Raw genomic sequence first — 12,080 nt, 5'->3', positions numbered from 1 at the left:
CATGATGAAATTACTATTCGTCCTTGCCATCTCTGGTGGTTGAACATTTATTATAGATTCGGTCTGAATTTTTCACCTAAAAATCATTTTCTCCTTCAAATACACTGTGTGAGTCTATTTATATGAAGGGCCGAACTAATCTATGTTAGTAGAAATCAGAATAATGGTCACCTCTGTGGGTGGGGGTTGACTTGAAAGAGGTATGAGGGAATATTTATTCTGCAGTGATACAAATATTCTGCATACTGATCTGAGTGATGGTTAAATGGGTGCATGCATATGTCAGAATCCATCGAATTATGCTCTTAAAATCTGTGCATTTCACTTACGTGAAAGATTAAGAAAAGGAATGGAGAAGAGCTGATTTTCCTTATACCTGACTATGCTAAAGACAGATCATTTCATTCAAATATACTTACTACAATAAGCTTCAGGATATACTAACAAATCACACGGGATGTTTAAAACAAATGCAAAGAAAGAATGAAATTTATCTTTCATTGTTAGCTTCATTAAGTCTGAATCACACCGTCGATCACCTAGAGAATCACACACTACAGAGAGAGTCCAATTGTGCTGATGGGGAACGAACGACCCAGAGAACAAACGTTAGCAGACAAAACAGTCCCTCTGTTTGGCCTTAACATGTTTTACTTTCGACACGGAGCACACGGAAGTTCTTAATTACAGTGACTTGGACTAACGTTTTAAAATTCTCAACCTTTAAAGCCGAGAATTCTGTTGCCTAGTAAGGGGAGGAGAGCAAGATAACCCCTTCACATTACCCTCACAAAAGAGTTGATAGTTTTCAAGTATTATCTCTATAGCAATAAGGTAATTGTGAGCCACTGAAAGAAATACACCTTGGATGATTTCATTCAGCAAATATTTACTGAGTCTCGGCTATGCCTGTACAGCATGGTTGTTGTTTTAGGTTTAGGGAACACAGCAGTGAACACATCGAGTCCCTGTCCTCACGGAGCTCACACTGCAGGGGGTCACTACACCACACTCTTACTGTAGAAACATCAATCTCCAAGCCTTTTAGAGACTGAAGATTTGCTCACAAAGTGCTTCCAGAAATTACTTGCAATGTGCCCGATGTGACAGAGAGCATGACATGGACGAAAGGTGAGGGGACACACAAGTGCCAGGACTCCAGCTGCAGCCCCGTGGGCAGCGTCGCTACAACTCACCAGGTTGCCCCTGAAGGTCAGGGTGACCCTTCTGGAATTCCTCTTTTTTTTTATCCAATTCTTGTTGAAAGTGCTCAAATTCCTCCTGATATTTTTCTTTTTCTTTTTCTGAAATTTCTTTATCTGGTGTAGGCTTTTTTGGAGTTCAAGAACAGATCACATTAAAAATAAATTAAAAAAGGTAACAAAATAATAAACCGCAATATGGTTTTTTTTGCATTTTAACTACTACTAGTTGAAAGGTTAACATAAAAATGTTATTTCTTACTTAAATCATAACCAATTTACTCTTGCTACTAATAATTACAACACAAAATAATAGCCACTACCATTTACTGAGTGCTTGCTAGAAGGGCACTGTCTTATCTGATGCTGACAAATGTCACAAGATGGCCAGTACAAGCATCTCAGTGTATCAGTCAAGAAATGGAGCGTTCCAGAGGCTAAGGAACTTGCACAAGATCATATGGCAGTAACTGGCAGATACAAGATCCAAACCGGTCAGTCTCCCCGTTTTCAGCTACTAAACTGAAAATAAACTTTTGGAAAAAACTATTTATACTTACTGGCTCTTTCCCAGGCTCAGTCAGTTGGAAAGTCAGAAAAGAAAGGACATCATGGTCATCTACAAATTAAAAAAATAAAAAAATCGGAAAAATTCCATAATAGATTATTTTTATGGTTGTGAATTTACTTTATAGGTATCTATCGTGTTAAAAAATAATAAGGGAAACAACAAAAAGTAGCTCTAATTTGGTAAACACAATGGTGCCGTGAGCTTAGAGACAAAAATTCATCTGAAAGATTTCATTAGAAATAAGTGAAAGTTCACTTTCTTAAATCCTAACCCAGAACATTTAGCAGTGTTTAACACATAACAGATGCTTAATAAAGGTCTGATAAGGGGATAAACAAACAGATGACAGGTCTGAACAAGCCTAAACTCCTATCGCGGGCACCAAGACCTTCCTAGTTTTTCCCACAAATCTTCACGGACTATGTCCCAGCCAAACAAGACAAAACTCTTGTCCCTCATTACTTGCTGTACCTATCCGTCTCTGAACATTTCTTACAGCACTTGCCTTACTTTGTTAGAAACACGACACTTGTCTGTCCTGGTTTACTGGGACAGTGCTGATTTATCCATGTTGTCCTGGCATTATTAATAGCATCTCCTTTTACTCTCAAAGCACCCTGCTTAGATAACATGATTACTCTCTATGCACGTCATGCAAATTTGCTTCCCTCGCATAGCAGATATTAACAATTTTATTTATTTATAATCACATGAAAAATCAGATTAATTTCAAGCTGTTTAAGCTGAAAACAGGGTCCTAGCAGATCAAACTTTGTAACATTGAACTAAAAATACCAAATCCTGACTAGTCACAGCCACAAAGTAAAAGCAATTAATTCCAACAGTGCAGCAATCTCTAAGCTTTCTGCCACTACTGTGGAGACCCAGACATGTAGCCCGATTGAAGAGAAAACTGTAATACTACAGTGCAGGTCAGGGAACTGGGGGAGAAGTTGTGCAGTAGGATGAGCCCTGGACCCAGGAATCCTCTTCCACCAAGTCCCACATGGGTCTGACCATTACTGCTCATGTGATCTGTAGAAAGTCCTTTAATCCATGATTTGGCAAACTCATCTAAAAAAGGGGTAAATATAATCTGCCTTCCCTCACTCCCTTCCTGTGTTATTATAAGGAACAAGTCACATATTTGAAAATAATAAAATTACACAATGTACAACACAACCACCAGATAGTGTTAACGTCAAACAGGAAGTTCACTTATCACCACACGTGGAAGAAAAAGAGGTCAATCTTGTTTCAAGTTTAGTCCCCAGTCATATTTCCTCAGGCTACCAAATGCATTTAAATGTGTTGTGACAACAACTCCTAGGATCCTAAAGCATTTCGCAATTAATCTTTTATAGCCTCAATTTTAAACGCCTCCTTCAAAATAAAATAGCACCAAAACTGATGCTGATTTACCTAACTGTACACAGCCCCAGCCTACTGGACACCTGCAGAACATAAGTAGAGAATCAGCAGTCCCCAGAAACCAAAAGACTGGCCTCACAAGCCATGGGAAGCTTACAACTAGTCTTAAAACGTTAACTGTAAACAAGTATCCAAAATATACCATTCCCAATAAAACTCAATTCATAAATTTTTAATATTAAAAGATAGCAAGATTTACCTGCAAGACCTCCAGTTGCAGCAGAGATTCCAAAATGCCCTTGTGCGGGGATAATCATATTTTCCACTTTGGCACAAAACTCATAATCATTTTTATCTGGTGTGAATCCATTATTGACCATTACCTAGAGAGACATACCGTAGCTATAGCTTTTACAACAGCCATTGTAAAAAGGATTTCAAATAGTCAATTTATGGCCAATACTATTTGATCTTTATATCTGGTCTAATAACCAACTATCAACTTTCTCTCATTATTATAAAAGGTAATCCCTTGTCCATTAAATAACCTCAATAACCAACTATCAACTTTCTCTCATTATGATAAAGTGTAATCCCTTGTCCATTAAATAACCTCCCTTACTTGGTACATTATACAAGATATTTCACTTAAGAAAATAATTTTTGCCCCTCTACGTGTCAAAGGTTTAAAGAGAAAAATCTGATAACTTCCCATGGAAATCTTTCTAAAATAGAATAGGGTTCACCTTCTCGCCAGAAGACTGAGGAACCATGGTTACTTTCTTTGAATGGTTCATACAGAAGAGAGACCAGACTTGTTCTAAAACCCCAGTGGCAGAACTAAAACGAATAGGTTGAATTTGCAATGTTTACCACAGCTAGCTGAGAATTAAACAGATGCCTCAGCAGACAGTGAGCTCGTCTTCATTAAATTAGGAAGGTAACTGGACTGTCATAAGTTAGCTAAGACAGCAAAAGTGACAGAAGTCACATTGACAAAAAAGGCAGAAAATGAAAACACTAAAAAGACCCATATTCTTCTACTCTGCAGAATGTGTTTTTGAAGTAATGACCCTAAAGGTCTTAAGAGAATGTTGGAATTCTAAGAAAGCGCAGGAATCACCTGACCCATGGACACTCTTATCATCATCCCAGTCCGGCCGCAGTCTAGTCTCTTCCATGCCTTTCACTTCCAGCAACCCAATCGCTAGCCCCACCCTAAGTAAGAGTCACTGACATTAACGACGGAAGCAGAAGGAGCAGGCACAAGGCACTAGTCAGCGAACTTCCATCATTACTTTCGGGTGCAAAGTTTTGTCAGTTGTAGTTAAGATTAAATCACACAGGGAAAATGTTCCAGTACTCTGTCCAAATTTTCAGCAAGAGAATACGATACCTGTCAATATGAAGGGTTAATCTCCATACAATGTGGGACGCAAACATGTGAACTCTGAGTCCACAACTGCACTCACCCTCCCGCCCCCAAGCAATCTAGTAGTAACCACTGTGGTTTCTACCTCCTAATCACTGCTCTTCCACCTTAGTTCAGACCACAAGTACAACCTTGCACTTAAGATACTGCTGGGGTCAAATCAGTTCTGCTACTTATTTGGTACGACACTGTCCAAGTTAGTTAAAACCTCCCATATGCAATTTCCCCATGTGTAAAATGGGGATGCCCCCTCCCCCCAGGGCTGTTGGAAAGAATAAAGGAGAAACTGCATGTGAAATATTAAAGCACGGGGCGAGGCCCATTAAAGGGGAGGCGTCTAAGAGGTTGTATCTTTTGCTCCTTTCACAAATGCCATGATAAGAACACTGCTGTCTAAGCCTTCTTCCTAAATTGCAAATCTGAGCATTTCAGTTTCCTGCTTAAAACTCTGTAAACTGTTCTTTTTAAGATAAACTACATGAGACGTACAAGACTTGTTTACAGCCAACCTTTCACCTCACTCCTTCCAATCTCCTCTAACCTCCAGCCACACCAAACCACTTGCTTTTCCCCAGTCTTTCAGCAGTGCCTCCTGATGCCTGTTTCCTTTGCCTGGAATATGCACTCCAACTAGGAAATTCCTACTTCCCCTTTAAGCCGCAGCTATACTCTGAGAAACTGTTTCTGCCCTTCCCCACACCCACCTGGCAGGTACAGGATTCTAACCCATTTATTTCTTACTGGTACCTGTGTTGCAGTATTTATCACATAGCATAAAAATGTTACATAAATATCTCCACCATTAGACTACAGCTCTTTGGAGAAAACGACCTTTGCCTTACTCATATTTATATCGTGAAGGCTTGGATATGTACACAATGTGTGGCACACAGTAGGATGCTTACACATTTACTAAATACAAACCTAGTGGCAAGGTTTTACAACACATGCCCACTTATACCCAGCTCTGAAGCCACTTCTGTCCTCTCATAGTAACACTGATTAAGTACAGGAAAAATGTCCAAATTCAAATGCATTTAATTTTGATGAAAGATTCAAACTGAAAAGTCATAGCAGAATACTGTTCCCTTGATTATCTCTAAATGAGTGTTACTTACTGCCAGTGTTTTCTGGTAATATACAATCTTCGCCCGGACAGGGTAGGGTTTATTACGGAAGTCCCTCTGGCAACTCGCTAAAGCTTGATTCGCACCATCACTACAGTGTGAGGGAAAGGAAAACAAACAAGAAACTTAAGCTTTGCAATATTTAAAAACTCACTATTTAAAGTGATTACTGTCTAAAAAGGTTAAAATAGTATCGAGTTATGACAAAGTCTTGGGATATTTGGTTATTTATTCAGAAGACACAAAATGGACGCACGAGTTTTTCCTGGGCAACTCGTCAGGGCTCTGGGTAACACCAGGAGCCACTGTCACCGTCCGCTGTCGGCAGGGCAGCCACACAACCCGTCTACACGTGATCAGTCTTGTACCCTGGCACACAGTCAGAATCACACATGGAGCTTTAAAAATGCAGACTCCTAGGTCCCACTCTAGAGCAACTGAAGCGGAATCATGAGAAGGCCTTGGCACCTCTATTTTAAATAGCGCCAGCATGAAAAGTCACTAAGACAGGAAACGGTAAACAGGTTGTAGATAAGAAATTTCCTTACAGTTCACTGGATGGCTAGAAGGTAATTCCTCCCACAACAAACATGTAAAAAATTAAAAAAACGTAGATACCTAATTCATACACATTACAAATACACTAAACACTTAGAAGCTTTGTAGCCCACCAAGAATCTTTAAATACAGCAATACTAAGGTCGAATAAAGTGGCGTAAATTTCTTAGTCATTAGTTTAGTCAAGGTTCTGAACTTTAATTTTGAAAGACCCCTTTTAATAAAGATGAAAAGACGTGACTAGTGGCATCACTGAGAGCCAGGAACATTTTATAAACCTTTAAAAATAGTAGATAATTTTAGGTTAAATAAAACAACACATTTTTATGTTTGAAATATAAGGTGGACTACAGAAAGAACTTTAAAACAGAACCAAATTAAAATAAGACCTTTCCACCAAGCTACAATGTTACTTCACCTAGATAATGTTATTTCACCTGGAAAATGATCAGATTTGAAACAATGCATTTTATGAGGTTTCCAAAAAGAAGCTGAAATCAGGAATAATGTAAAAAACACCCACTTACTTTTGATGGTCATAATGGATTTGTCCATTGTTGCCTATAATTATTATTGCAGGATTATTTTTCTAAAAATAGAGAGAACATAGTTGTTTTAAAATCCTTAAATCAAAGAATTCTAGATCATTCTGGATGTGCTATAAGGTCTCTTGATCTCTAAAATTATAAGACTCAAAATTTGCAAATAATTAATAGAAGAGATTTCCACTTACTTAGAAAAAACTTAGCAAACTGTTATAATCATTCAAAAGCGGTCACTTAACACCTCCATGAACACTGTCTTTGAATAATCCATCACAGCATGTATCTGAGGACACACTGTGCGCATGGGACAAGTGTGGGACTTATGGGAGCTAAGTAACACGGCTTCAGCATTCAAAGAGTTATGAAAGTTCTTTAAATTGCTAGTATTGACCCCAGTAGATAAACTACCAGCTCAAGCAAAGATCAGTCTTAAGGCTGCTCAAGTACAACTTAATGTCTCTGATTTGTAAGTACATTTTGTTCTTAGCTGTTTTAGGAGAGATCAGAGAAATTGGCTGATCAAAAACTGATTACCATATGAAAAGAGATTCATATGTGAGCTAGCAGCAGTAATGCACATGGGTATGTTCACAAAAACAAACTGTAATTGTCTAGTCTAAACACTACTGGTTTCACTGCCGACGTCAAAATGACTCATGTTTATCCATCAAAATTACTATGTACATACAAAGTGCTGGGGATGGGGGGCCCTGCCAATTTTCGGAGTTAGGGCTCCATTATGACCTCAAGGTAGACTATGACAAATCATGAATTCAGAGCTTTACATTTATAAATTCCCAGCTATATAAAGACTAATCAGCGTACTTAGTTTGGGGAGTTCTCTACTCTTAAACTGACAAACGTGTTAAATAAGGTGTATGTCTTACAGCTTAATTTATTAGCAGACATATTAAAGTGGGCAACAGTCCTGACAAGAAACATACCTTTCCATCATTGTCAAAAGAATCGAAGAATATTCCAACACCATTCCACATATCAGCTGATCCAAACACAGGACCCTCCAACCCCTGATTTTCTGTGTACCAAATTGCCTGTAAATTTATAACAAGGAATATTTAGGGGCTGGTGGTATATGCATTTATATGTATTTTCAAAGTTAAAGAGATTATCATACCAGGCCATCAGCTCCAATTCGACCTCTTCCAGTCACTCGAAACGTCACCTCAATTTCCCAGTTCTCAAAGGCTGCTTTTGTCTTTGTCCACACAGATCCTCTTTGGCTTTTTAAAGATGGTGCTATTCGAATTTGATCTGAACTTGGAATAGCATCTAGAACAAAAATCAGGGAAGAAAAGCTTTAAGTTATAATTAGGTAAAACTCAATGAATCATCACCAAACTGTTACATACACTTAGAGATCTAATTTTAACTCACTGACCTATACAATTATTTTGTCAGAAAATATTTCATGCTGAAAGTTTCAACTTTTAAATTTTAGGGCTTTCTAACAACTCCCCGCCCCTTTTGAATAGTGCAATATTGCTGCAAAAAAAAAAAAAAAAATTAAAACTGCAACTATATACTAGAAATTTAAGGGACAAGAGGGAGAAAATTATGGCTTAAAAGGCAAACCAAATATTTGATTCTCATATTATTTTTCAAATGCCTCAAAAATTTGCATACAACTTTTAAAAAAAACTGTGATGTATTTCACCAATTTGCAAATGTTAGAAAGCTCAAACAGTATGAAAAGAACATACCACTAGGAATCAAGAGACTTATTCCTAGTCTCAATTCAGCTGTGTGACTTTGAGCAAATAATTCTCTTATTCTCTTGGGCTCACCATATGTTCACCTGTAAAACGAAGGGGCTGGGCTCAATCACTTCCATAAACACCCCAAAAGTTATATGCAAAATTTTATGCATATATACATTCTTCTAGGGAGAGGGTCAACTGAATTTCAAGTCAATAAGCAGTTCTTCAGCATCAGCGGATTTTCAGAGAGAAGTGATGCTCAAAACGGTGGTCTGCATCTCCACGCTGGGTTCAAGTTCCAGCTCTACCACTTACTAGCTGTCTGATCATAGGCAAGTTACCCCACTTCTCTGACAACCTCACAGGCAGATAAGTGCCTATATAAGCGCATATAAGTCTCTCAGTAAACGTTAGCTACCCTTATTATTGGACTAATTATTAAAGCAACTACCAGGCCTACATTTGAACAATTCTAGCACACCCTCTCAGATGTTAACCAATTCTGACATGCATGCTGGGAAATAACTGTATTGTCTCTGTATAGGTAGAAAAAAACTTGACAAAAAGAAAAGCTGAGATACTTCAGTAAGATCAGTCACTGTCACCATCAAACACTTAAAAGTTGGGGGCAGGCATCCTCGAAAGAGTACTGGATATTGAATCAGAAGACCTGGATTTGAGTGCAATTCTACTGACACTAGCTGTGTAACCTTTTCCAAGACCTTAACCTTTCTGAACATCAGTTTTTTTAAAATCTATAAAACAGATAACACCTGCCTTGCCTACTAAGGATCAAATCAGAATGAAGGTGAAAGAGCTCTGAGAGCTATAAAGGGTAACAAATTGTTATCATTTTTTGCCCTTATGGACCCAGGGGCGTGTACTGAGAGTACAAAAGGACATTAGATAGAGGTACGAAAAAGAAAAACCACAGATTTGCTCCTAATTTAGGGATGAATGTAAAGGGCCATGTTTAAACTAAATCTTAGGTTTCTCTACGTTTCAAAATTGTTTTAAATAATGGATCTCAGGGCAAAATAAAAAGGTTTTTAAAAATGATCAATGGAGTTAAGAAAACAGTGAGGATGTGAAAAATACAGTGACAATTAAAGCAAGGAATATCCGCAGCAGTGATTCCGAGTCAGGAGATGGAAAAGTCATGGCTAAAATACTAATCCCTTCATTTCAAATTCAGTCTAGCCATAAGACTTGAATTCACCTAGATACATTATCTGGCGTTTCTGCAGCAGACAAACTTAGTTACAGGCTCTGTAAAGAAAGTCAAGGTAGCTAATTTGAGTCGTGCATTAACATTCCTCGTTGCCTGAGTATGTGGTGCAAGCATAAAAGATAGAAAGAAGAGCAAGCAGGCAATGGAGAGATGCAGAACTGAAAAACTGTGAAACAGTTCATCACCACTACTGAAAAACGCATCATCACTCCAAAAAGAAAAACAAAAAAACCCCAAAACTTGTGTTTGGTACTTCTGTATAATCTTTGTGTTACGAAGACGAGAACGTTACCTTGCTCACAAATGCCCAGGAACATACCCTAGATGAGTGGGCACATAACTCATGTCTGCTGAGTAACAAAATAATTGCACTCTACTTCAAACACTTAATGACTTGGTCATTAAGTCAAATTGAAATGTATACCTTTTAATTAATGATACATTAATTTCAGGGCAACAGCCCTTCCTAGAAGTGTGCTTCCTAGTCAACAATTACTTTCTAGAAACGGAACATTTTGTTTCAAGTATTGGACAGTCTAAAATGACATACACAAACCTTATATAAATGATTTCTGAATTAGCACGTAAAGATGGAATTCAAAGTGCCAGAGCTTCTCACCTCATATAAAGGAACTTGGCCACTTGTTTCAAAGGATGCATCTGACGGTCACTGAACAGAGCTTACCGCATGTCAAGTGCTATGGCTGATTCCTTAGTCAGCAGTGACACATCAGCACTAAAGTACAGATGTTTCTTTCACATATGTAAATGTCTAGCAAGGCAAACTCTTATCTACTAACAGTGCCAAACACAGAGTGAATAAAACATGGAGCACAGGTTATTTCGACTTTTCCAAAAAACTTAACAACAACAAAAAGGCTGTAGATATAATGCTATTCTGAAATAATCAATACCAAAAAATATATCCCTTCTATTAAATAAAGGGACAAGTATGACTATTAATTACATAATGTTAATACAAGAGGAAAGATCAAGTCACTGAGAAGCAAATTTAAGGTATCGTTCCAATAGGGTGAGAAGAATGTCTTCTCATATAAAAACTTAAAAATTACTCTAAAACCAACATATATCATCTCTAGAGCTCTCAGGGGGAGGCATCGGGTACAAATTGGAACATTAACCACGGCCAACACCACTTTTAAAAAAAATAGGCAGGGGAGGGCCGAGGGGAAGCCGGAAAGGAGGTGGGGGGCTGCGGGAACAGGTCTCAGATTGGGATGGTTGGGGGTGCGGGACGTTTCCCCTAGAGACGTGGAGTCAGGGTGAAACCTGACACCTACAAACGAGTTTACGTGAGTGCTTGGAATTGTAAGAAGTAACAAAACACCTCTAGATCAAACGGAAATAACCGACGAGATCAAAGGGAAAACAGGCGGAAAGGGGGCTGGACAGAATCGGGGAAGACCGGGGGGCAGGTGGGGGAACCTGGCGGATCGGAGCCGACCTGCAGGAGGGGCTGCTGAGAAGGGTCCCCTCCCCCGCGCATATGGTGTGCAGCGGGGAGAAGGTAAAGAGGAGGCGCCAGGCGAGGATGGGACCCAGGCCCCCCGCCCTCTGCCCCGGCTTACTCCCCGCGTGGGCCCAGAAGGGCACGGTCCCGTCGCTCTGCACCAGATGCGGCCCCTTGAAGCTGTATTTGTATTCGAATCGGCGATGTGGCAGCGTGGCTGGGGTGCCCGGGGCACCAGGGTGCGCGGGGTCTCCTCCCGCGCCTTGGCCCCAGACGTAGTGGCTGCACGACAGCAGCAGGGCGCAGAAAAACGGCCGAGCTCTGGCCTGGGGACCCCTTCGCCTGGATCCCGCCATCTTGAATTCTGGAAAGCACAGGCCTGCGGGAGGGGGCGGGGCGCGGGAGCTGAGGACGGCCAACAGGGCGCTCGCTGATTGGTGGAACCCGAGGGCCCCCGAGGGCAAGGGTGAGCCCCGCCCCCGGCCTCCGCTATCCAGGCGGCCGCTGGACCAGGAGCATCTGCGGGCGGGGCCACGCCAGAGGGGGCGGGGCCCGGAGGCGGTGCCGTCCCCCTCGCGCTCCTCTCCTATCCGGGGTGGGAAAGGGTCTCCAACTTTCTCTTCCCACGTGACAGCGAGTGTTGCAAGAGCCGACACAATGCCTACTTGGGAGAAGCTTTCTCCTGCCTCTTAACCTTCGCTAGAGGTGGAACTTGCGAGCCCTAACGCCTATGGACCCACCACATCGGTCCTCCCAGGCTGTAATAAACCTTTCCAGTATTAGAAGAAAGGCATTCCTTTTGATGTGATACCAATGGTTCAGTAGCTGGTTTTCATTAGGTGTTCTTTGCAGAA

At 40.3% G+C, this 12,080-nt stretch overlaps 1 protein-coding gene across 3 annotated transcripts in view; it reads right to left on the bottom strand.

The window, feature by feature from the left end:
- LMAN1 (lectin, mannose binding 1) overlaps positions 1–11,619 on the bottom strand; it is a 34,691-nt gene extending 23,072 nt beyond the window's left edge. For 2 of the 3 annotated variants that reach the window (XR_012498727.1, XM_019729294.2), the window contains exons 1-8: positions 11,345–11,618; positions 7,942–8,096; positions 7,751–7,858; positions 6,789–6,850; positions 5,695–5,794; positions 3,404–3,527; positions 1,763–1,821; positions 1,197–1,329 (exon numbers count right to left, since the gene is read on the bottom strand). Coding sequence is in view for 2 of the 3 variants with exons in the window: in XM_019729294.2 (XP_019584853.2) it covers positions 1,197–1,329; positions 1,763–1,821; positions 3,404–3,527; positions 5,695–5,794; positions 6,789–6,850; positions 7,751–7,858; positions 7,942–8,096; positions 11,345–11,582 (979 nt within the window). In the remaining variant the exon portion in view is untranslated. Of the gene's footprint in view, positions 1–1,196; positions 1,330–1,762; positions 1,822–3,403; positions 3,528–5,694; positions 5,795–6,788; positions 6,851–7,750; positions 7,859–7,941; positions 8,097–11,344 lie in introns of all 3 variants that reach the window. The other variant, XM_074339880.1, reaches the window with a different exon arrangement.
- Between the last annotated feature and the right edge of the window lie 461 nt (positions 11,620–12,080).

Source organism: Rhinolophus sinicus, linkage group LG09 (genome assembly GCF_036562045.2).
Source record: "Rhinolophus sinicus isolate RSC01 linkage group LG09, ASM3656204v1, whole genome shotgun sequence".
Taxonomy (NCBI): Eukaryota; Metazoa; Chordata; class Mammalia; order Chiroptera; family Rhinolophidae; genus Rhinolophus; species Rhinolophus sinicus.
Note: the sequence above shows the minus strand (reverse complement) of the source record. Positions and strands in the feature narration are given on the sequence as shown.